The sequence below is a fragment of the Mesoplodon bidens genome (genome assembly GCF_964165515.1).
Source record: "Mesoplodon bidens genome assembly, chromosome: X".
Classification (NCBI taxonomy): domain Eukaryota; kingdom Metazoa; phylum Chordata; class Mammalia; order Artiodactyla; family Ziphiidae; genus Mesoplodon; species Mesoplodon bidens.
In genome coordinates this window covers 100514060-100539948 of record NC_138163.1, presented here as the reverse complement: position 1 = coordinate 100539948, position 25889 = coordinate 100514060, and the positions used below count along the sequence as shown (strand labels likewise).

The 25889-nt window shown below is 40.3% G+C and overlaps 1 protein-coding gene across 7 annotated transcripts in view; it reads left to right on the top strand.

The window, feature by feature from the left end:
- Window positions 1–2808: 2808 nt before the first annotated feature.
- KDM6A (lysine demethylase 6A) overlaps window positions 2809–25889 on the top strand; it is a 208524-nt gene continuing 185443 nt past the window's right edge. For 5 of the 7 annotated variants that reach the window (XM_081222350.1, XM_081222349.1, XM_081222346.1 and 2 more), the window contains exons 1-2: window positions 2810–3658; window positions 3880–3943. In XM_081222350.1, the coding sequence (XP_081078476.1) occupies window positions 3489–3658; window positions 3880–3943 (234 nt within the window). In that variant the 5' untranslated portion in view covers window positions 2810–3488. Of the gene's footprint in view, window positions 3659–3879; window positions 3944–25889 lie in introns of all 7 variants that reach the window. The other 2 variants (XM_081222345.1, XM_081222344.1) reach the window with 1 other exon arrangement.

Genomic DNA, 25889 nt, shown 5'->3' with positions numbered 1-25889 from the left:
TTATAAGACTAGATAAATCATGACTCTGTTATGTGACTTTTTATTGTATGCATAGGTTATGTGGCACTAACGATATAAATGAACTACATATTCCTAAATAGTTCAGATTAACTATTTAGTTGTTTAAAAGGAGTTAAATTTATTTTCCTATAATTGATGGTACTTACGTAAGTATTAACACAGTGTTGCTACAAATGATGCCCTAACTAGTCCATAATTTGACTCAGTGTAACACAAATTTTATACATTTTTAAAACATTGATTTATCTATGCATATATTAGTCAAATCAACTTGGTAAATTAAAATTATTCTCCCCAGCTCCTAGTGTATTAAGTTATAATTATGAAACAAGAAGCAGTACTGAGAGATATAAGGTTTAATTTTAGAATAAAGAAGGAGAGATGTAGCAATGTTGGGGTTATATGCACAAACAAAAAGTATATTAGGACTGCCTATGTGTTGGGCTTATAGGGAGGTTGGGGAGGGATAAGGAGGAAGTGATTGGTAAACTGACGATCAACACATTTAGAACCCAGAATGTGGAAAGCTAGAAAGGATTTTAGAAATACGAACCTTCCTATTTTTTTTTTTTTTTTGAGGCCTTTCAATATTATGTGTCTGGCACTTTACCTACCTTATGGCATTTAATCTTCAAAATGATGTTGTAAAGTGTTAAAAAGATTTATCTTCTCTTTTTCACAGATGAGGGAACTGAAGCTCAAATTAGACTAACTTGTTGAAGGTCACCACCCAGCTATCAAGTGGCAGAGTTAGGATTCGAACCTAGATCTGCATGATTCCACAGTTCATGCTCCTTTGGCTCAACTGCTCTGCCTTCTATATGGGTTTTCAGATTCACTTTTCATAGAAATAATTGTTATAAAATCATCTACCCCACTTCGCCATTTCTCTCTCCAGTGAAGGACCTAAACCTTAGAGGCCACAATACCTATTGTACATACATTTATATGATATAAACTATGCAAGACCTAAAAAATTACACAGTGACATAAGGACTATGTTACTGTATAAAAATTATCTCATGCTTCATGGTGGACTGTAATTGGACTAGACACAGAGTTCTGGCTTAGAGGATAAGTAACTTTCCCAAGGACACACAGCCTGTGCAGAGTAATAATTTGCATCCAGGTCTGTCTGACTTCGATCCCACACATTGCATCCACTCCATGCAGTTCTGCTGCTATTACCTAGTAATGATTATGTAGTGAGAAAGAAGGTTTTGAGGGGTTGGAGGTGGGCAGCCTTATAATTCTTGGAAACGGCCTGAGTCAAGAACCACCAGCTCCAGGAAGACTGCCAAATACTGGCAGAATTTCTGTCTCTGCTTGTGCAAGTCTAAGTGTGTGTGTGTGTGTGTGTGTGTGTGTGTATGGTGGTTTGTGGGGGGAGATAGTGGTGTCAAAATCTCCTGGGCTTTGAAGGTCATCTGTTGTGAGAAAGTTTACAATGCATGTGCTAATTTAGCTGCAGAAAATATTCAGCCCTGTATACTCACCCATTCAAGTAAAATGGAAGGACTACCATAAAGAGTGGAAGAGGTGTTTCAGAGAAAGTAATTAAACCTGAAATATAATCCATATAAAACTATAGTTTGTTAGTCTAGTTACTAGTCTCAGGGGAACAATTTAAAACTGTGTGCAAAATCAGTTGGGATTTCCATAGCTTCTCACTGAATACTGCTAGGATTACTGAGTCAGCACTGAATTGTCTTCCTTATAGTTTAACATCCAAGTTGAATATACCTTGTTTATTGGTTACATTATTGAAAATATAGAGTCCATGTCTATAATGGAAACCTTGTCTTCATATGTCCATTAATTTTTCTCCTATCCCTGAAGACCGGAGGTGTGCCCTGTAACAGATCTGTTATATGAGACATATCTTATTAAATTTGTCTTTTGAACAGAGTAATAGACCAAAGGCATGTTTTCTTTTTCTCCCAATTGTACTATGGATTGAAAGGCAGACTAGTGACTTTTATTTGCATCTGTGACGCGGTCAGAACAAGAAAGTGTTACTGTTGTGTAAGACATGCTGTGGGAGGTAGAAAAGGGTTTTCTGGGCTGCAAGCTTCGCTGACTATCTTAATTATGCCTTCTCTCAGGCCTGTCTACAAGCAGCCCGAACTCTTCCATGAAGGCCCCACTGAGATCAGAGCAGTAGAAACCAACATCCTGGAGATCTCGCTTAACAATTTTTCGTCATTGCTTTTTCTTACAACACTATAATCAACTACTGATAAAACACAGGTAGCATGAAACTTTGGACCCAAAGTGCCGCCAACAGACCTTTGGCGGTGGGGAGCTATGGTCAGCGAGCCAGACCCCCGTGGGTGACTTTTCATTCCCTCCAGCCGGGGGTCAGGGGACCTTTCCCCCTTCACTTGCGGCGCGAGCAAGGGGATCGGGGCCGGGAGCGCACGCCTGGCCTAGGGCGGCGCCTGAGCCGCGGAGCAGGGGGCCAGCAGCCACTGCCCGAGTGCGCTCCGCGCGGAGGCCATTACTTCCAGCAGTGCCAAAAGTGTGCGCCTTCTTCGGAGGGCGGAGGTCAGGGGCCGTGCGCCGCCTCCCGGCGACGCGACCCTTATCAGGCCCTCCGGGGCCCGGGACCCCCGAAGCGCAGGATGCCCGAGCCGCGATCTGGGCCCACCACCTAGCCCCTGGGCAAGCAAAGGCCGTCCATGGTGTCCTCGCTCACTGCTAGGGCCCGCCGCGGGCGGTGCCGGACCTCGCCCTTCCCCACCGCTCCCCTCCCCCTCCCGAGCCCGCCGCAGCTCCCGAGGTGACACGGCCCGGACCCTCCATTCTCTGCCCCAGTGTATTTAACTGGCACAACCTAATCGGCTGCTCCCTCTCGAGGACAAACCCTTCCCTCGGACGGACAGGCCCAGCAGCCAACCACCGGCCAGAATTGGCGTGCGTCCCGCTCCCTGTCGGCGGGGGCCTCGGTGGGCGGGGCTCGGGCAGCTAGCAAGTTGAGTGGAGCCACGGCTGACGTGAGTCAACAAAGGTCACGTGAAGCGAGCGGGCCACGCTGATTGGCGGCGCCGGCCGGGTGGGGAGGGGGGGTCACGGCGGCGGCGTGGGGTTCGCTGTGTGACACAATTACAACAACTTTGTGCTGGTGCCGGGGAAGTTTGTGTCTCCAACGAATCCCCCCTGCGTCCCTCAACCCCGCACGCTCCGGCCATTCCCGCCATCTCCGCCCGTGGCTGCCCCTCGCCCGCTCCCGCGATGTGACCCTACAAGCCGAGCCGCCGCCGCTGCCGACTCGGGGGCTCCGCAGCCCCTGCCGCCGCCGCCTTCACCGCCGCCGCGTTGGGATTTTTCGTCGCTGCCGCCTGCGGCGGAGGAGGAGGCGGCGATAAAGTTGGTGTGCCGGTCCCGCGCGGAGATTGGGGGCGTCGTTGTGGGCCCCGGCCCGGGGGGAGGTGTCGGCGTCGGAGTTGTGAATTCGCTGCGTTTCCATGAAATCCTGCGGAGTGTCGCTCGCTACCGCCGCCGCTGCCGCCGCCGCCGCCGCCGCTTTCGGTGATGAGGAAAAGAAAATGGCGGCGGGAAAAGCGAGCGGCGAGAGCGAGGAGGCGTCCCCGAGCCTGACAGCCGAGGAGAGGGAGGCGCTCGGCGGACTGGACAGGTACAGGCTGCCGTCACCCCCCAGGTCGGCTCCGGACGGGTTGGCGCCGCTCTCCGGGGAGGCCGGAGCGCGGCTCGCCTCTGGCGGCGGCGGGGCGAGCACCTTGGCTCGGCGCTCTCGGTGCCGTAGCCGCCGCCGCCGGGGCCTCGGGCTCGGGCAGGGATGGGTCGGTCGGTGGTGCTGTCGGACCTTTAACGAGCCGCGTGTGTCTCTCTCCACAGTCGCCTCTTCGGTTTCGTGAGGTTTCATGAAGATGGCGCCAGGACGAAGGCCCTGCTGGGCAAGGTAAGGCAGCTGCGGGCCGGAGCGCGGACACGGTCTCCCTGGCCGGCGCCCCGCTCGCCCCGACCCCCGCGGCCCCGCGGCCCGGCCGGCGCTCATTGTGGCCGCGAACGAGGGCCGAGGGGCTTCCGGAAAACTATTTCCTGCTTCTGCTCCCCCCCTCCCCCCCCGCCCCACACACACACCCCCGGATCCCTCTCTCGCTCCCTTGCGAAATCGCCCTCTCCTCTCGTAGCTGGAGGAACAGAAACGGTAGCGCTTTGGGGCCGAGCTCAACTGGGTCGACAAAACTGCCTGTTATTTTACGGCTTTGGGAGGGGCGACCGATGATCGCTCCGAGGTGCCTGTTTAGGGTCAAGGGCTTGTAAATGTGTGCAGATTTCCCCGCATTTCCGACTGACTTGCCTCCCGTGGTTTTTATTCTTTTCCTCCAGGAAGGCTGTTCGGGAAGTCTACTGTTAGTTAACCCAACGTTTGGGGTTTTCTTGTGTCCCCGCTCCCAGAAGGGGGAAGTTGCACGTAGTTTAGGGAGGTGAGGAGTTTGCATGGGTCTGTTGACATGCATCTCGAGGGGTATGGTGTTTTACCTGAAGTTAGGTGACTTGTTTACTTTTTGGGTCTTTCGGCTATAGAAATCCTGCAGTTACTTGTGAATGTGTTTTCTTCTTGGAGCCTCGTTTCCTGCGTGTCTGGCAGGGGAGGCCAGGGGGGGATTCGGGGTGCAGTTTCTGTTTATTTGTGTGGAAAGTTGTTGGCACTGTCATTTAGTTAAGTAATGGCTGCTCCTGTCGGCCCAAGATGGCGGGACAGGGTGGGAGGAGAAAGTGAAGGGGGGGGTTTGGGGGAGGGAGGAGAGGTAAACATGGAAATAAATAGTAGCGATGAATAGGCCTCTCCTTCGGATTGTGTAGCTCGGTGGTGTTTAATAAAAATTATCCAAGATTATTTGCATCTAGAATTCTTGGACCTTTCTCAAGCTTGGAAGCAGCATTCATAAGCCTGGTAAATGCTTATCAACCTGTAGCACATTTAGTTACCCATCCGTAAGCTATTGAACAAAGGCACTGGAGTCTCGATCTGTCTGCATCAGTTTGTGTCTCTTGATCAAAATCTGATCGAAATGATATTTGTATGCTTGCTTCTTAATTGGGACCGTGAAACTTGGAGTGTGCTGGGATAGGTGTTGCATCCATTAGACATTTGCTTTTCTAGCTGAAATCAGTGGCTTTGCATTTGACACCTAGCTTTATTGTTGCAATTGAGAAGGAAGTTTGAAATGACTAAAGCCTTGCATTTTATTCTTAAATTGATTTAAAAAAAAATTGAGTTGTTCCTAGTTTTTGTCTGTAGTTTGGTTTAGGAGAGTCACTAATACCTTTTATCTGTAATTACACATATGTTTTTGTTTCAAAATAACTTAAGTGTAAGGGGTTTTGAATACACATAATGACCAGAAAGCTAAACTGAAATAATCCTTTTCAGTAAGCCCAGTCCCTTTGACCCATAGAGAAAAGTTGAATTAAACTTTGACTATGTTAAGTATTAATTGGCTTCATTAAAATTATTGCTGGAAAAATGAATAGCGACTAGCTCTGAAATGATTTAAGCATAAATGACCTAAGCCTTGAAAATTTTTTTCAACCTGACTACTTAAAATATTTTCTTTAAAAATACTTCACTACTGTCAAAGTTGTCATTCCAAAAGATTAAGCAAAATATTTAAATTTAAGGAGCATTATTTTATTTTGGAGTGATCATTGCCGATCTAATAGGAGGTTGGTAAAATTGTTTGCAAAGATAATACATTTGGAAAAGTTTGGCCAAGGCTACGGCTTTTGGTTATGGTAATGAAGAAATAAATGGAATCTGATGTTTTACGTGGATAATGTGTAAAATGCTAGTTGATTTCATGTCTCAGAATGCTTGTATTTAGATGGATTCACAGTGGATTGTGCTTAACATTGTATTTCAGATTGTAATATTGAACCCTGCAGTTATTATGCACTACTGAGTTTAAATTGTAAAAGAACTGAACATTTTCATGTATTTTTTTGTGCAAGTGCAATACTTTCTTGATGTTTGAATACAGCAACATCTTGTAAATGAGAAACTTGCGAAGATTCATTATGTTTTGTGGAAGAATGAAGCCTTCATAAAATACTGGGTAATTTGGTTACTAAATGTTTTGTGGAACTAAGGAAACAAGGTTCTTCATTACTTCAGACCCCATGCTTGTGCGGTCCTACCTATTTAGGTCAAGGCTTCTTAGCCTTAACATTAAAATAAAACATTCTAGAGAATGTGCTTGCAACCGCATGCAATTCATGGTTGCGTCCTTGTGAGCTCGAACATACCAGTGAAATGTGTAATGTAAAGCTTGATATTATATAACCTCGCACCATGTGTTTGAATTGGATTCTGAATAGAATGAAGGAGCTGGAGTCCTGCTATAGGAAGTATTGAATTATTTAGTGTCATCCATCTTTTGCACAGCCGTGGTAAACAGTATGTTTTTTGTGGAATGTTGAGCTGTGTTAGTTTCAGAATTCTTATTGTCTGAAAGTCTTAAAAATAAGAGTTGGCTTTTCTTTGTTGGGGTAGGTTCCGGCTACTTACCTAAGAGCAGATACTGGAATTAAATAACTCCCAGGATTCTCTTTTTAGCGATGACTTTTCTCATTACCACCCCCCCACCCCGACCCCCCAACAAATTTAGTCTGCACCTCGTATAACTTTTTTTTTGACAGAAATTTAGCTATTACTACTTGCTTTCAAAAATTCTTATTCCTATATATTATTGGATCTTCTTTCAAGTTTTTAAAGTTAAATTAGTAGGTTTTAAAAAAGGTTAACTCTTAAAAGATTTGGAAAGTTTAAAACATTTAATAACAACTGTCTCTTACTTGCCCCTAAACTCGTATGTACCTTTTCTAGGTGAGAATACTTTGTCTAAACTGCTGATTTCTCTTAGTCTCTGAATGCATTTGTGAGATTAATTTATATTGGAGTCATTGAAAGAATTTTTGTTTGAATGATTGCCGTTTGATATACAGTGCTTGGGGTTTTGGATGAAAAAGAAATTAGTAATACAGTATATTATTTTGCAGTAATACCTTTAAAATATTTTTAAAAGATTGTAAACAGCAAGTGGTTGCTTAATCAGAGTTCTTGAAATATAGCTGATCTTGATTACTTTTCTCTTTAAACTAATGCTGACCATCTTTTGGTAACATAATTCAAGATTCTTATTTTTTTAATTATAGTGGAGTTACTGAAAAGTAATTAAGAAGTGAAACATTTTAACAGAAATTAACTGGTGACACTTGGTACATTTTTGAAAATCTTTTAGATTAATCTTGTTTTCAGTTAATAAGGATTTGAGTTAAAAAATAATATATAGTAATACATAGCATGAATATAGTAATACTATATGTATTTATAGTAGTTAGATAATGCTAAAGGGTTGGGGAATCTTTCGTCAGGGAACTATTGCTAAAATACATAGTTGTTCACTTTGAAGTATCTATGTCATTTTTATGTTTGTATTAAATTATCTTATTGGGATTTATTTTTCTTTTGTAATTCTTTTAATCAATAGAAAGATTATGTAGAATACCTAGAAGTAGTTATGGATTGTTTACCATATTAAAATGTATGTGTCTAAAAAAAATAAAATGTCTGTGCTTTTTTTCCTAGGAGATAATTAGTATGAAAATAGTTGGAATTTAAAATTTTGGGGGCAGTGGAAGTAGTTTAAGGTCCATTAAAGCATGTATTTTCCTAAATTTGGTTCACTTGCATGTAGATGGTAAGGAAAAATTATTAGGTTAGTTGTAGAGGTGGCTTTTTTATACTATAATATTTGGATGTTGATGTTTAAAATTATGCTATATTACGTGTGTGTTTTGTTTGCCGGCACTTAAAGGAATATATTCATTTCCAGTGCTAAAGGAGATTAGTGTTTGGGTTACAAAAGTAACCACAGAATAATGTCATACTTTTTTGTTTGAAAATTAGGTCTTTAATATGATGCATCTTAAAAAGTATTTTCTAGTTCAGAAAGTTGTCTCGTAAACAATTATAGTCATTATTAATTACCGGGACAAAGTCTCATGCAGTTACTATACATTTCCTAAGATTTTGATACATTCCTGGTAATAAAGCTCTAGTAAGAGATTATAGAAAATGCTTGCTTATCTGGCCACACATTAGAATTGCAGGAATATATAAACATGTGCTTTTTAAGTTCTGAACCGCCCCTCCCCCCCGCCCCGCCCCAATAGCTCTTTCCATAGACTCAGTTACAAATTGAAATGACTAGGGGACATTTGGCTGCCACTTCTATATATTTCAGGTTGTTAAGAAAAACTGCGTGAGAGATGAGTTGCTGTGATGTAGATGGTAAAGTGGAATGGTGGGCCATGCACTTTGAACCAAGGTGAAGGTTCAGTGCTTGGCTAGCTACAGAGTAAAAATATCTTTTTCTGACTTGATTATGTAACATTTAGTTTTTATTTATGTAATACCAGTATTATTTTGCAGATTTGAAAAGGTTTTTTTTGGTTAAGTTTATTTTACTTTGAAACTCATTTTGATGCTTTGAGCTCTTTGAAATTGATGTTAGTGACTGCATTATTAATATTTTTTAAATGTATCCAGAGAACTAATTTATGTTACAAAAACACCACTAGATTGTCTAAGAGTTGAAATGGTGGTTAGGTTATTTAAGATCCACATGTATTTGTAGACTAGTTAATTAATGGAGTTTATTTAATGAATATATAACTGACAGTCTTACGTACTCATACTGAAGCTTCACATATAATTGTATCAGTTTTCTATACTGGTTTGTAATTTGTCGATAGTAAATTAGAGCAACAAATATTTGAGTACACTGAATGCAAGTCTTCTATGCAGGGAATATGAAGATAACATAGATATCCCTTGTCTGCATTGAAAACTTACAGTTCCCTAAAAGGGTGAGATACAAGTATAAGGATGACTATCACAAAAACATCAGTGGCAGAAGAAAAGTGTGAAGTATCCTGAAAGCTTATGATAAAGGTCAGTTTAACAATTTACAAGTTAGAATGGCTCTTTCTTTTTTTGCCACCCATAAAAAACATTGATTAGCCAGCATGCACAAAAGCAGTCACAGGAACCTGTTGGTGAAGCTTGACGACGGAAGTCCCAGCTCTTTGTCCTTGTAGGTAGTCTATCAAGGACCTTGCTGGAAAGGTGCTTTGGAGGCACATGTAGCTGTATGTTAGCAGCAGTAGGCGTTAGCCCCAGAATCACCTGATCAGTGGTGGAACACAGGGCTGAATGGGACTCTTAGAGTATGTGTGCACTCTGGAGAGTATTGGGATCCTGGATTTGCTGATTCTTAGACCCTGTTCATGCAGAGGTGGAGACGCCTTTACAGTATTTCTAGCCAAGCCACGTTAACTTGGACATCGTTTATTTCACTGATGAAAACTTACTTCTGACATTCCTTATGCTACCTAATACATTCTCCTGACTGAAGTAAAGGCAGGAGAACCATTACCTCTGTAGAGTGCTGTCATGGCTCCTGTCTTCCTCATGTCTCTCGCTTTTAGATTTAACTATTCTGGACTGTGTATTCCTGATTTGGGAATTTCAAATGTTAACTAACAGCCCCTGGATTTTAGATTATTGGAATTAACTTCAAAGGTTAACTGATAGTTGCTAGGTTAAAATTAATGAAAGCACATGAGACTCACTGTATCCTGATCTGTATTTCATTTAATTTTTTTCTTAAAACATTTAATGAGAATTTATATAACATTCTGTGTCAGACATTTAAAACTCAATTATTTCATTCAGTTTTTGTAATATGAGTTAAATGGGGGGAGATTCACGTTTGTGAGATAATTGCACAGTGGCTTCTGGGCTAGCTTAATTTACAGATAGCCTTTTCCATTTATCTAGGCATATGTTTCAACAAATTATGCACTTTGAACACCAGACCCCAGAAGAGAAAGAAAGACCCGGCTCCTAGCTCCTCATGCTGGGGACACTTGTGATCTGCACCTCCTTTCCCTAGATGGGTAGTGCTGGAGGTGGGCAAGATGTTGATGGCTCCTGCAAAAACACTATTTGCTTTCTTGGATCCCCATGTTCAGTTAGTTTACTCTTGGGGCAGTTGTAAATTGAGTTTCAAAGTTCTATCCTAGATTGGGCCTCAGTAGAAGGTCTCTTGTTAATAGGGTGGGGCTTATTTCTTGATTGTGTTTCTTGGAGATGGTGTTTCTTGACTTCTTTATCAGCAAGGAATCTTTTAATTTTGTTTAGGAGCATGATTTAAAATCAGATTTTAGCTTTTAGCATATGTTCAAAGGTTTATCTGCTGTGTGTTCTGTCCCTCTCTGATCTCATTTTGTAGTAATATTTACCTTTGTTATGAGTTCCTAACTTGAGATCCTTGAATTGAGTGTTCATGGGTCAGTTTAGGAAATTCTCTGACAAAGTTTTGGAAGGATACTCAAGAAGTATTTGAATAATGATCATCTTGGAGTACAAAGCGGCTCTAGGGTGAGGAGGAGGGGAGATTTTATTATTATTTTTTTATTTTTTAAATTTTGATTTATTTTATTTATTTATTTTGGCTGCTTTGGGTCTTCCTTGCTGCACGTGGGCTTTCTCTAGTTGGGATGAGCGGGGGCTGCTCTGCGTTGTGGTGCGCTGGCTTCTCATTGCGATGGCTTCTCTTGTTGCGTAGCACGGGCTCTAGGCGTGCGGGCTTCAGTAGTTGTGGCACGCAGGCCCAGTAGTTGTGGCTCGCGGGCTCTAGAGCGCAGGCTCAGCAGTTGTGGCGCATGGGCCCAGTTGCTCTGCGGCACGTGAGATCTTCCCGGACTGGGGCTCAAACCCGTGTCCCCTGCATTGGCAGGCGGATTCTTAACCACTGCGCCACCACGGAAGCCCCAGGAGGGGAGATTTTAAACAGATTTCTGTACCACTGTGGGCTTTTTTTGTTGTTGCTATTTTAACCATAGACATGCATTGCCTTAAAAATAATAAAATAAGCACACTGATAGTGAGTATGCCAGAATTATATTTTGGTTGATTAAAGATGGATTTTATACTACGGTGTGTAGTTAGAGATACCTGTGAACACCTTGTTGTCAAGTTGGGATACTTCTCGTCTTGATGGTCCTTCAGTGGGGATAGGGGTAAATGAAGTAGAGGTGTGTACCCTATTTGGTCCTATTTCTTTCTTTTTGCTGCCCTCACCCTGGTCCTATTTCTTTGCATTTTATTTACATGGCTTTGTTATAGTAGCTGTACTCATTCTTCATTTTGGTCTTTAGCATCTGTTTCATTGATGACTTTATTTTTGGGCCTGAGTTGGCCCGGGCTTACGTTTGGGACCTAATTAAAAACTGTAACCTGGAAGGGTGGGAGTAATCTCTTATTTAGACAGTTTTAGGTTTCTCAGCCAAGTTATGGCCGTTTGCCACTTTCTTGTATGAGGTTTTGTTTATTTTTCTCTTACCTATTTCTTCCTTTTATTATATCTTTTCTGTATTTCTCTACGTTGCTAAGACTGACATCATTCTGTTGTGAATGTGTTCCTGTATTCTTTTTGTGGTTGTGTCTGTGGTAGTATTTTGTCTGTGTTAGAGTAAATAAAAGATGCTACTGCTAAGTTTATTCTCAGGAAGAAGGTTGGGCTTTGTTATAGTCAAGAATATTATATGAGGTCATCTAATTTAATTTAGAACAATGGAAGAAACCTTTTTAGATAAAGGATTGTTTTTAAACTAGATCTATTACATTATGTTCGTTAGATCTTTTTCTTTTTAAAAAAACAGTGTATTAGGGAAGATTTCCAACATTTTCAAAAGCAGAGAAAATCAACCAACCAACCCTCACCAGTCATTACCCAGCTTCAACAATTTTCAACTCATAACCAGTCTTGTTTCATCTGTATTTTGCGTCTCACTACCATTATTGTGAAGGAAATCTCAGATATCAATCACATCATTTAATCCGTAGATATTTCAGTTTGTCTCTGAAACATAGCCACAGTGCCTTTATTACACATAAAATAAGTTCTTAATATCAAATATCCATGGGCCTTGATTTTTTTTTGCCATTTGGAAGCTAAGAATTAGTTGCTTGGGAAATGAGTAGAAAACATATTTAGCTGAATATATGTGAGTTAAGTCTGTATTTTAATATTGTGGTAGAATTCTGTAATAGAATATTACATAATATGTGACAGAATTTTTCCTAAGAACTTTATGAATCTTAGTTGCTTGAGTCTGTTTGGGTAGTTTATATATTTAGGGAAAATTTATTTATTTAAAAAATTATTTTATTTATTTTTGGCTGCGTTGGGTCTTCGTTGCTGTGCGCGGGCTTTCTCTAGTTGTGGAGAGCGGGGGCTACTCTTCATTGCGGTGCGTGGGCTTCTGATTGCGGTGGCTTCTCTTGTTGCGGAGCAAGGGCTCTAGAGTGCAGGCTCAGTAGTTGTGGCGCACGGGCTTAGTTGCTCCACGACATGTGGGATCTTCCCGGACCAGGGCTCGAATGTGCCCCCTGCATTGGCAGGCAGATTCTTAACCACTGCGCCACCAGAGAAGCCCGGAAAATTTGTTTTTAAGATACAGTAGTTAAATGTTTTAGGTTTTTGAATTTCAGGTGTCAGAATGAGAAGTAGGAAAGCTTTTACTTTGCTTGATTGATTTGTGAGACGTTTGCTGAACTGCTGTGAGTGAGGGACTGTGCCAAGTCCTGGGGCAACAAGTAATACTTGGCCTCTGCCCCTGCAGTCTGTGGAGAGAGATGGACAGACGGAGTGACCATATGATATAGTAAGTACCATAATAAAGGTATATGCAAAGTGCCATGAGCTCTCAAATGATGGAGCAATTAAAACATTTAAAACTTTTGATTAGGGGTAATTTAAGCTATCCACACAAATTCCCAACGTTTTGGAGCAGTTAGTTTAGACTGGAGGAGTGGGTAAGAGAAACTGCACAAAAATGTAATGACATTTTGGCCGTGGTTATCAAACACGAATAGAAAGAAGTTGAGCAAGAGGAAGAAGAAGGTAGAGTTGGAGGTATGAAATTAAATGGTGTTTGAGGAATTGTGAATAATTTAGTGTGGACAGAGAGAGGGTAGGGTGTCTTAGTGGGATTGGGAGGAGGTAATTGAGCATGTGAAGGCCCCCATCACTGTAGGCCATAGGAGGTTTTGGGGAGTTATTGAACTCAACTCTCTAATCAGGGGAAGTGACATGACCAGAAGTAGATTTTCTGGGAATATTATTGGCTACAGTGAGGGATAAAGTGGAGGGGAAAGGAACCTACTTGTGAAGTACTGATGGATAGATAGCACCGCATGGATTTTAGAGTAGAATTCTGCTTCTGCCACTTATTGGATATATGATCTTTGGGCAAATTATTTCATCTTTCAGAGGCTCAGTTTTCTCATCTGTAAAATGGAAGTGGTAATAGATTTCTGGCAGGCTATTGCATTTTGTGTTAGGAAAAGAAGATGTGTAAAGTGCCTGGCATTGGGCCTGGTGTGGAAGGTGCTCAGTACAAGATATATGTTATCATCTTGGAAAAGACAATTTTTAAAGTGAGGCTGTAGTTGAGGAATGAGGGGGGAGATAGAGGCAGATTTGAGATCTCTTGAAAACATCCTTCCCTGACTTTCCTAACATCTGACTACTTTGGCTTTCTTTCTGCATCTCTGACCACATCTCAGTCTCCTTTGCAAGGAGATTCTGTTCTAGATCTTTTTTACTCTTTCTGCTCCCAAGTTGCATGTGTACTTGACTGCCACTTGATTACTTCACCTAGGTATCTTGAAGGCATCTTAAACTGAACATATGCAAGCTGAATTTATGATTGTCTTTGATGTTCCTTGTCTTAGTAAATAGCGCTTACCACTACCCTTGCCAGAAACCTTAGAGTCATTTTTAACTCCTCTTTTTCTTAACTTATCACATCCTAACAGTCACCGTATCTTGACGTTTCTACATCTTAAATTTCAAATCTGTTTGTTTTTCTCCATCCTCACTGCCACCATTCTAATTGCAGCCATGATCCTATCTTTCTTTTGAAATACCTTCATGCAGCTTTTTTGAATACACAGTGAATACTTGCGCAGAATACTTGTGCAGAGTACAAAATTGAAAAGTTACACAAAGGATGTTGCAGTAAAAAGAAAATCTCTCTTCCACACCATCTCCCAGTTATTTAGTTCCTATTCTCAGGCAGCCATTGATAACAGATTTGTTGGGTAACTTCATATTTCAACACCTGTATATTCTGTTGTATTTTTTTCCCCACACAAATGAGATACTGTATACAAGTTGTTAAAATGCTTTGTTAATTTTGCTGCTTGCCATATGAAAATATTACTTGTTTTTATATCAAATTGTCTTGGGTTTGAGAGTTCTTTCATTCAAGCAGTGAGATGTTGGTGAGGTGATCGGTTTGGGTGATGAAGTTATTTTGATTTTGAGGTTCTGTTACTCCTTTTATATAGGGTATAAAAGGTAGAAATTCTTCATCATGCAAAAGTTTTAATTGAAAGTATGTTCTCATGTGTTTTACTAAGATAGCAGTTGCTTAATTTTATATGCCGTGAACTGTCAGTTGGAGTAAGTGGCAAAATTTGCCTTCACATTTTGGTTTTATTGGTGTGACTGATTATCAGTCTCCGTGAATACTAATTTAATTTACTTCCCTGAATGTTTAAAGAAGTAGCCATAGTTTATACTACTTAATATCTTATATCTATTGATTATAAGGGTGCTGGGGGAAGAGAATGTGGACTGATCCCTAGAGAACTTATTGCTCTAACTGGAAAAATAGGTGTCAGCACATACTCCCTTAACATAGTTAATAGGCTTTAGAATTGTTCCTCAGCCTGGGTGCTCAAAATGCTGGCTTGATTGGGAGGCTGTGTGATATAGTGGGAAGAACAGTGGATCAGAAAACTGAAGACTGGTGTTTGAGTCTGCTGCCTACTTTGTGAAGTTGCTTAATTCTTTTTTTTTTTTTGCGACTTTTTTTTTTTTTGCGATACGCGGGCCTCCCACTGTTGTGGCCTCTCCCGTTGCGGAGCACAGGCTCCAGACGCGCAGGCTCAGCGGCCATGGCTCACGGGCCCAGCCGCTCCGCGGCATCTGGGATCTTCCCGGACCGGGGCACAAACCCGTGTCCCCTGCATCGGCAGGCGGACTCCCAACCACTGCGCCACCAGGGAAGCCCGCTTAATTCTTATGGTCCCCAGTTTCACCGTCTGTTAAGATGAGCGGCTAGGGATTAAGAATTTCCAAAGTGACTATTTAGCATCAGAATTCTAGGTGGTGGTTCATTTGAATTTTTAGGATTGACTCATTTCCTAAAGATTTTGACCCAGAAGGAGGGCACAGTTCTGGATTGTAATTTTCTTTGATTTCAGCCTCAAGGCTTCAAGACCAGAAACGAATGCAGGCACATAATGGAACTGAGAGTTGTATGTTTTTGTTAGTCTCACATGATAAATTATTCAGTTAGTCTTTGATTTGAAAGTTGGCCTTATTTATTAATGGTTAGTGTTTTGACTTCTCCAAATTATTTATTTCTTATAGTTGGGGTAGTTATTTCTTAGGTCAGATCTGATGTTTCTAATTCTAGAAGATGGGTATAATCACTGTGTATTTACCTGTTTCCTGGGAACTCATGACAGGGCTAAATGAATTCTCAGATGTGAATTGATAAGAAATGTCATATTAGATATGTACTGTTAGGTACTGGGCATTTGTGTGTTACAAGGATGAGTAAGGCCCCTCAGTTTCCCTAAAAGTAGCAAGAATTGGCATTGAGGCATTTTCTGATCTATTGAATGTAAACTTTTATTGTCGAATTTTGCTCTCTGTGTGTGTGTATATGTGTATGAGTATATTACGATTATATTTTTATTGTAAGGCTGTCAGTTAAAAAGATAGACTTGGAGTTTGTAAGTTAGATTCAGGGTATAACTCTTAAGGGGAAATGTTTTTTGTAACACTTTTTCAAAGTATTTATCTATAAATGGATAGATAAATGAAGTGGGTCTTCTGTCATTGAAGATGTTCAAGTTTGCTGATTGACACTACTTGGCCAGGATGTTGTAGACAGCATTCAGATATCAAAGGATAACATTTACTGTTATCTGTAAAGATTATCCAACCGTTTAATAGTCATGATTCTGTGAGAAGAGGTAGCTGGCTCCTGAAAATCTGAAGGAAAAATGGAGTCCTTACTAATCTGATGTATGTTTTTCGGCTCTTGCTTTGTTTTTTTGCACTTCGTTGTCCTTACAGAAGTGGTCAAACAGGTGACAGATTGGCTATCATGAATACATTTCTGTAAATGGAAATTTTTTTCTATTGCCTTTTTAAAAATTGACTTTATTTTGAAATAATTGTAGATTCACCTTGCAGTTGTAAGTAACAACAGATCTAGTACAATATCACGACCAGGATATTGACATTGATACAGTCAAGGTACAGACAGACCTGTTCATCACCACAAGTATCCATCATGTTGTCCTTCATAGCCATATTCTCCGCGCCCCCCCCCCCCCCCAGTTCCTAACCCCTGGCGAGCACTGATCTGTTCTCCGTTTCTATAGTTTTGTCATTTGAATAATGTTATATAAATAGGATCAACAGTATGTATCCTTTTGGGATTACCATTTTTCACTCAGCAGAACTCCCTGGAGATTAATCCAAGTTGTTGTATGTGTAGTTTGTTCCTTTTTATTGCTGAGTATTATTCCATGTTATTGATGTACCACAGTTTCTTTAACCATTTACCCATTGAAGGATGTCTTGAGTTACTTTTAGTCTTTGGCTATTGCAAATAAAGCTGCTATGAACATTCGTGTACAGGTGTTTTTGTGAACATAAGTTTTCTCTGGGATAAATGCCCAAGACTACACTTGCTGGTAGTTGCTTGTTTAGTCTTATAAAAAAATGCCAAAGTATTTTCCAGAGCAGCTCTACCATTTTACATTCCCATCAGCAGTTCCCACCAGTGTTCTAGCTTTGTTGCACCTTTGCCAGCCTTTGGTGTTATTACTGTTTTTTATTTTCCACATTCTGATAGGTGTGTATTGATAGCTCATTGTGGTTTTATTTTGCATTTCCCTAAAGGCTAGTGATGTTAAATATCTTTCATGTCCTTATTTGTCATCTGAAGAGCCTCTTGAGTGAAATGTCTACTCATGTCTTTTGGATTATTGATTTGAGACCTTTCTTTTTCTCTGATGTACAAATTTAGTGCTATAAGTTTTTATTTCAATACTACTTTAGTTGTGTACCACATATTCTTATATGTTGTATTTTCATTCAGTTTTATGTCTTTTTAAGTTTCCTCTTCAGGTTTCCTCTTTGATCCATGGAGTATTTAGTAGTGCGTTACTCAGTTTCTAAATACGTATTTGGAGGTTTGGCGATTTTCCTGTTTTCACTGTCACTGATTTTTAGCTTGATTCCTTTATGATTAGGGAATTTACTCTAATTTTCATTCTCTTAGTTGACATCTGTTTTATGACCCAGGATATGGTCTGTCTTGATAACTGTTCCATGGGTGCTTGAAATGAATGTGTATTCTGTTGTTGGATGGAGTTTTAATATACATGAGAGTTAGATCTTATTGGTTGATTGTATTGTCCAGTTCTTCTATATCCTTGCTGATTTTCTGTCAGGTAGTTCTGTCAATTGCTGAGAGTGTGGCGTTGCCAAGTTTCCAACTATAATTGTGGATTTGTCTGTTTTCCTTTTATCAGTTTTTGCTTCTTGTACCTTGAGGTTCTGTCATTTGTTGTGTACATATTCAGGATTGTCATGTCTTTTGGTGGGCTGTTCCCTTTATCATTATGTACGATCTCTTTTGGTCTTGCTAAAACTATTAGTAACTTTACTTGCTCTGAGGTCTACTTTATCAATAGTAATATTGCTATGCTTCCTTTTCAAAAAAATTAATATTTACATGGTTTTTTAATACTTTCACTTCACCTGTTGTATTTAAAGTGATTTTTTTTTTTTGTGGACAGTGTATTGCTAGATCATTTAAAAAAATCTACTCTTGCCTGTCTCTTTTAATTGGTGTATTTAGACTATTTACACTTAAGGTAATTATTGATACGTTAGAGCTTAAGTGTGCTGTTTTATTATTATTATTTTTTGTTTGTTTCCTCTTTCTCATTTCTCTGTTTCTTGTTTCTTACCTCCCTATGGGTTATCTGGATATATATTTTGGATTCCATCTTGATTTGTAGTGTTTTAAAGTGTGTCTCTTTGTACAGATTTCTTAGTGGTGGCTCTGGGGATTGGAATATTCATATGTAATTTATCACCATCGTCTGGTATGGATGTTTTACTACTTGGAGTGAAGTGCAGACCTTTACTTTCATTTAGGTCTTTTTGCTCTCTCTCTCTTTTTTAAAAAAATAAATTTATTTATTTTTGGCTGTGTTGGGTGTTTGTTGTGCGTGAGTTTGCTCTAGCTGCGGAGAGCAGGGGCTACTCTTCGTTGCTGTGTGCTGACTTCTCATTGCTGTGGCTTCTCTTGTTGCGGAGCACGGGCTCTAGGTGCGCGGGCTTCAGTAGTTGGAGCACGTGGGCTCAGTAGTTGTGGCTCGCAGGCTCTAGAGTGCAGGCTCTGTAGTTGTGGTGTATGGGCTTAGTTGCTCTGTGGCATGTGGGATCTTCCTGGACCAGGGATCGAACCCTAGTCCCCTGCATTGGCAGGTGGATTCTTAACTACTGCACCACCAGGGAAGTCTTGCCCTCTTTCTTTTGAAATGTAATTTTCTAAAGTGTTTTCTTTCTGTAACAGGAACATCACACCAGATGGTATGATACATTTTGCTTCAACCAGCAAATATGATTTAATGAAACTCATGCATTGTATAATAGTCTTATTATACTTACAATTTTACCTATTCCAATGTTCTTTTTTCTTTCTGAAGTCCCAGCCTTCTGCTTTCATTTCCTTTCTATTTAGAGAACTTTTTAAGTCATCCTTTCAGGGTAACTTTGCTAGCAACAAATTCTCTTAGTTTTTCTGAGATTGTCTTTATTTCCCTTCATTCCTGAAGGATATTTTTGCCATATATAGAATTCACAAGGTACAGTTCTTTTCTTTCAGCATGGGAAAAATGTGCTATTTCCTTCTGTTGTCTATAGTTTCAGATCAGAAATTTTCTGTCATTAGAATCTGTGTTCCCCTGTAAGTAATGCATCATTTTTCTCCGGCTGCTCTCAAGAATTTTTCTTTGTCTTTAGTTTTCCGATGTTAAGTTACGATGTATTTTGGTGTGGATATCTTTAGTTTTATTTTGGGGTTCTTCCAGTTTTTACTTTCTGTGGTTAATGTGTTTCACCAAAGTTTGGAAGCTTTTAGCCATAATATCTTAGAATACTTTTTCAGTCCCACCTTCTCTTCCTCTGGGACTCTGGTAAGAATCTTAGCTCTTTTGTTTTTGGCTTATAGGACCCTGAGGCTGTTTTTGCTAAAACCCCCCCCGCCCCCAGTCTATTTTCTCTTTTAGGTTGGCTAAATTCTATTGATCTGTTTACTGTCTCTGTTGTCTGTCACTTCCATTCTACTGTTTAGTTCATCCAGAGAATTTTTATTTTGGTTGTTGTATTTTTTAGTTTTATAATTTCCATTTGGTTCTTCTAAAATAACTTTCCTGAGACTTTCCATTTTCTAATTTGTTTCAAGAGCAGTTGTAATAGCTTGCTGAAGCATTTATGTTGATTACTTTAAAATCTTTGTCAGATAATTCATCAAAACCCTGGTTCATCTCAGTGTTGCATCTGTTGGTAGTTTTCTCTCTTCACTTTAATACTTTCCTGGCTTTTGGTATGGTGAGTGATTTTCAGTTGTACCCTGGACATTTTGGTTATCATGTTATGAGAACTCAGGATCCTGTTCCTTTTTTTGTAGTAGGTAATCTTGTTGAGGTGTAGTGCCAGGACTGGGTGGCTGTGTATGTTCAGCTTCTGACTGAGCCCTACTGACAACCACCCTGGTAAAAGTAGAGCACTGAATCATACTATCTTGGTGCAGACTGATGGGATGCAAGTTCAGCTCTCCCCTTGTCCTCACTGATAATCTTCCTGGCAAAAGTTGGGCACCAGTTTACACCACTTGGTTTCCTCTGAGTGGGGGGTGTAAGATCAGCTTCCTGATGGGTCACGCTTCTCAGCAAGAGAGAAGTGGAGGGCTAACTCACACCACTCTGAGGCTGCAGGATGGAGCAGAAGCTCCCCACTTTTTACCACTTCCCCTGAGTTGAAGCCAAGTGGTGGGTGGTGGAAGCTCAGTTCTCTCTGGGCACAACTGGCACCCAGAGAATGGGTGAAGCGGATTGTCAGCTGCTTCATCTTGCTTGGCTTCTTTATTCAGTCTCACTGCTGGGTCGGTGTGGAGGTTCAGCTCTCCACTGGTCCCTACTGACACCAGGGATGGGGGGAAAGTGGACTGTTAACTGGCTCCAACTCACACCGCTTTGTTCAGTATTGTTGATGCCAGGTAGGGTGCTGGTTCAGCTCCTGTCTGGTTCCTGTGGATACCAGGCCCCTGTGTGTGTGTGTTCGTTCAAATGTAGTGGTGATTAATCCTGCCTCACACAGCTTTGTTAAGTCTCCTTGCTGCTGGGTGGCCCAGCTTGCCCTTGACCCTGCTGACACTACCTTAAATGGGTGAATCTGAGCACCCCTTGCTTCCACTGGGTGTGGGGTGTAAAGAAAGGTAAGCTCCTTTTTCAGTTTTGCCATAACCCAGCACAGGGGTATTGGAGCACCACCCTGGTTCTGCAGGGCCTGGAAGATCTGCTTTCTACTCAGCCTCATCCATACCACCCTGGCAGGGAAACTGGAGCACCCCCGCATAGGGGATAGAAGATCAACTGCCTATTTTGTCCTGCCAACACTACCCTGGTACGGGACTCGGATTGACACCACCTGCTCCCCCACTCTGGCTGAGAGGAAGAGGGTATGGAAGATTAGCTGCATGCTTGACCTCGCTGAAACTGGAGGGTTTGCATGGAGGGTTTTCCATTGGTGTTTGGCTGGAGTATGGTGGGTATTGCTAAAAAGGTTTCTGTTGGTAAGCTACTTTTTTCCCCCGTCCTTTGGCTAGGAGGAAAAGGCTTTTCTTGGGGCTTTTTTGCCTGTGACTTTGGTGGTACTGGACTGGGGGTTTCTGAAGCAGCACCCTGTCCTGGAAATATGGAAGGTAATAAGAAAACCCAGGGAACTCACTGCCTCGTCATTCCTCAAGTTCTGATGTCTCTAGGAATTCCGCTGCCTTTTTCCCCATCTTTTAGATACTTCCTATGCTTGATTGTTCGTTTACATCCAGGGTTTTTTAGTTATAAGAGGGAGTACCTGAGAGAAATGAAGCTACTCCGTTTTGGTGGAGTTGGAAGTCTTCAATTGACTTTTATAGTTATTCAGTTTGGATTGTGAAAATTTTTACGTAAAGATATTCTGTCACATGAAGTTAGGTCTGAAAAAAATCAAATTTATAGGGAAATCTTAACTTTTGACAGTATCAATCAGTGATCATAACATATCTCCATTACAAAGCTGTTTCCTTGTATCAGGGCTTGACCTATAGCTGTATTATTTTGGGGACAAGATTTAAATAACTACAGTGCTTACTTTTTTTTTTTAAATATAAACTTATTTATTTATTTATTTTTGGCTGTGTTGGGTCTTCGTTTCTGTGCGAGGGCTTTCTCTAGTTGTGGCAAGCGGGGGCCACTCTTCATCGCGGTGCGCGGGCCTCTCACTGTCGCGGCCTCTCTTGTTGAGGAGCACAGGCTCCAGACACGCAGGCTCAGTAGTTGTGGCTCACGGGCCCAGTTGCTCTGCGGCATGTGGGATCTTCCCGGACTGGGGCACGAACCCGCGTCCGCTGCATTGGCAGGCGGACTCTCAACCACTGCGCCACCAGGGAAGCCCAACATGAGTTTCTCTTAAAATAAGTTTAGCTATTTATTCTGTTGCTTTAAGAAATGAGTTGATTTTATTTTCTGTGTAATATGCTAATCCTAATAAGGAATGGTAAATATTGTGCATTCTTTTTGACTCATAAGCTATTTTGAATTGTGTTGTTTATTTCCATATATTTGTGAATTTCCCCCATTTTTTTTGTTATTGATTTCTAATTTCATTCCATTTTGGTCAGAGGGCATAGCTGTTAGATGGTTTTAATCCTTTTAAATTTATTGGTACTTACTTTGGTTTATCCTGGAGAGAGTGTTCCATGTGCACTTGAGTAGAATGTATTTTCTGCTGTTGTTGGGGGGAGTGTTTTATAGGTGACTTTTAGGTCTTACTGGTTTACAGTGTTCTTCAAATCTTCTATTTCCTTATTGATCTGTCATCAGTTGATTATTGAAAGTGGAGTATTGCAGTCTGCAGGTATTATTGTTAAATTGTCTATTTTTTTTCAGTTCAGCTTTTGTTTCAGGTATTTTGAGTTCTATTGTTATGTGCATATTTGTTTCTAAGGTTATATCTTCTTAATGAATTGGCCATAGCATGTTCTTTGTCCCTACTAAACAGTATTTGTCTTAAAGTTTATTTTGTCTGATGTTAGTATAGCCACTCCAGCTCTGTTTTGGTTACTGTTTACAGTATATATTTTTACATCCTTTTAGTTTTATCCTATTTTTGTCTTTGAATCTAAAGTGTGTCCTTTTCAGGAAGCATATGGTTGGATTGTGCTTTTTTATCCATTTTGCCAATCTGTGCCTTTAATTGTAAGAGTATTTAATTCATTTACATTTTATGTGATTACTGATAAGGTAGGATTTATATCTGCCATTTTGCTATTTGTCTTCTCTGTGTCTTCTGTCATCTTTATTCTCTATTCCTCCACTTCCAACATTTTCCTGTGTGTGTGATATTTTCCAGGGTAAAATTCTGATTCCCGACTTTTTTTTTTTTTTTCAATTGGAGTATAGTTGATTTACAATGTTGTGTTAGTTTCAGGTGTACAGCAAAGTGAATCAGTTGTACATATAGGTTATTGCAGAATACTGAGTAGAGTTCCCTGTGCTATACAGTAGGTCCTTATCAGTTATCTGTTATATATATATAGTAGTGTGTATTTGTTAATCCCAATCTCCTAATTTACACCCCCCCTTCGCCTTTTGTAACCATAAATTTGTTTTCTGCATCTGTGACTCAATTTCTGTTTTGTAAATAAGTTCATTTGCACCATTTTTTTAGATTCCACATATAAGCGATATCATATGATATTTGTCTTTCTCTGACTTACTTCACTTAGTATGACAATCTCTAGGTCCACCCATGTTGCTGCAAATGGCATTATTTCGTTCTTTTTTATGGCTGAGTACTATTCCACTGCATATATGTGCCACATCTTCTTTATCCATTCCTCTGTCAGTGGGCATTTAGGTTGCTTCCATGTCTTGGCTATTGAAAATAGTGCTGCAGTGAACATTGGGGTGCATGTCTCTTTTTGAATTATGGTTTTCTCTGGATATATGCCCAGGAGTGGGATTGCTGGACCATATGGTAGTTCTATTTTTAGTTTTTTAAGGAACCTCCATACTGTTCTCCATAATGGTTGTACCAATTTGCATTCCCACCAACAGTGCAGGATGGTTCCTATTCCTCCACACCCTCTCCAGCATTTATGTTTGTAGATTTTTTGATGGCCATTCTGACCGGTGTGAGGTGATACCTCATTGTAGTTTTGATTTGCATTTCTCTCATGATTAGTGATGTTGAGCATCTTTTCATGTGCTTTTTGGCCATCTGTCCAATTCCCTTCTTGTTAATTTTATCTTTTTTTTGTATTTTAAAGTGGTTGCCCTGGGAACTTAGAACCAGTTCTGATTAGTACCAACTTAATTTCAGTGGTATGCAAAGACTTTGCTTCTGTGTAATTCCTTTTCTTCCCCCCTCCTTTGTGCTGTTACTGTCATATGTTACATTTTTATACACTGTGTTCCCATCAGTACAGCTATATAATTATTGCTTTACGGAGTGTTTTTAAGTCACAAAGGAGAAAATTAATTTAACAAACCAGAAATGCATTTATACTCCCTTTTATGTTTACCCAGGTAGTTACCTTTCATGGTGCTCTTTATTTTTTCTTGTGGGTTTGAGTTATTGTCTAGTATTCTTTCATTTCAACATGAATGGCAACCTTTGTATTACTTGCATGCAGCACGTGTCAGCTAGTGGCAAATTCTTAATTTCTCCTGCATACTTAAGGATAGTTTTTTTTTTTGGGTATAGAATTACTGGTTGACTGTCTTTTCTTTTTAGCACTTTAACATGTCATCCCATTGCCTTCTGGCCTCCATGGTATTTGGTGAAGAAATCAAGTATTAACTTTATTGAGGATCCCTTATATATGATGAGTCACTTCTTACTGCTTTCAAAATTCTATGTCTTTTTTTGTTTTTGTTTTTTTTTAGTTTGACTGTAATGCTTCTTAGTGTGGATCTGTTTGAGTTTAATTATTTGGAGTTCATTGAACTTTCTGGCTGTGAGATTATTATTTTTAATTATTGAGTTTGGAAAGTTTTATTCTTTAAATACTTTTTTTTTTTTTCCCTTTCTCAACTCTCCTTCTGTGGCTTCCAGTTTGCATGTTTTGGTATACTTCATGATTTCCCACAGGTTTCTGAGGCTCTGTTCATTTTTCTTTCTCTTTCTTGACCGGATAATCTCGATTGATCTATCCTCAAGTTCATTGATTCTTTCTGCCTGTTCAGGTATGCTCTTGAGCCTTTCTAGTGAATTTTTGAATTCAGTTATTGTGCTTTCTATTTGATCATATATATGTAATTTCTCTCTGTCGATACTCTATTGTTTGATACGTTGTCTTTATTTGTTTATATATTTATTTATTTATGGCTGCATTGGGTCTGTGTTGCTGTGTGTGGGCTTCCTCTAGTTGCGGCAAGCGGGGGCTACTCTTCGTTGCGGTGCGCGGGCTTCTCACTGCTGTGGCTTCTGTTGTAGAGCACAGACTCTAGGCACGCGGGCTTCAGTAGTTGTGGCTTGCAGGCTCAGTAGTTTTGGTGCCTGGGCTTAGTTGCTCCATGGCATGTGGGATCTTCCCGGACCAGGGCTCAAACACATGTCCCCTGCGTTGGTAGGCAGATTCTTAACCACTGCGCCACCAGCGAAGTCCATCCCCTGAGGTTTGTTAACCACTGAGCCACCAGGGAAGTCCCCCCGTCACTGATTTTTAAATGTCTTTTCTCCTATGCTGAACGTTTTGGTTCTCAAAGACGGTAGCATAATTACTTCATTGCTTCATCACACACTACACACGTTAATGGTGTTAGAGTTACAGTGCCAACACTACCATGGTTATTCATTGTTGCTTGAGGATTTTTTTGTAGGTCTTTTTGTATTTAGGATATATTCCACTGGGAATGCTTGGTCAAATTACTGTGTTTTAAAATTCCTTGAAATAATTATTCTCTGTCTGGTTATGTTATTAATTGGCTATGCAGTAAGGTTCATTTGTTTCATTTTGCTTTTGACTTTTTTGGGATTACTTTTTTAACTTGTAATTTTTTTTTTTACAGTGTAACATTTAAAAGATTTACATGGTTATAAAATATTTACATTGTTCCAAAATCAAACCTACCATCATATTCACTCCCTGACCATTTAAAAATTCTAAGTTAATAGCTTTGTTTGAAAAATTAGAGACAAATACAAATGCACACACATGTCCATGTCTGTACTGTGGTTATAATTCTTTTTCTCTGATTCTTGATTTGCTTGGGTATTGTAGTAGCGCAACACTTCTAAATTTTTGTCTGTTCAGAGAACTCCCCTCAGTGATAACTTCCTACTCAAAAACCTTTGATTTCTTTCCATTGACTAGAGTGACATCTGATGTCCCTCAACATT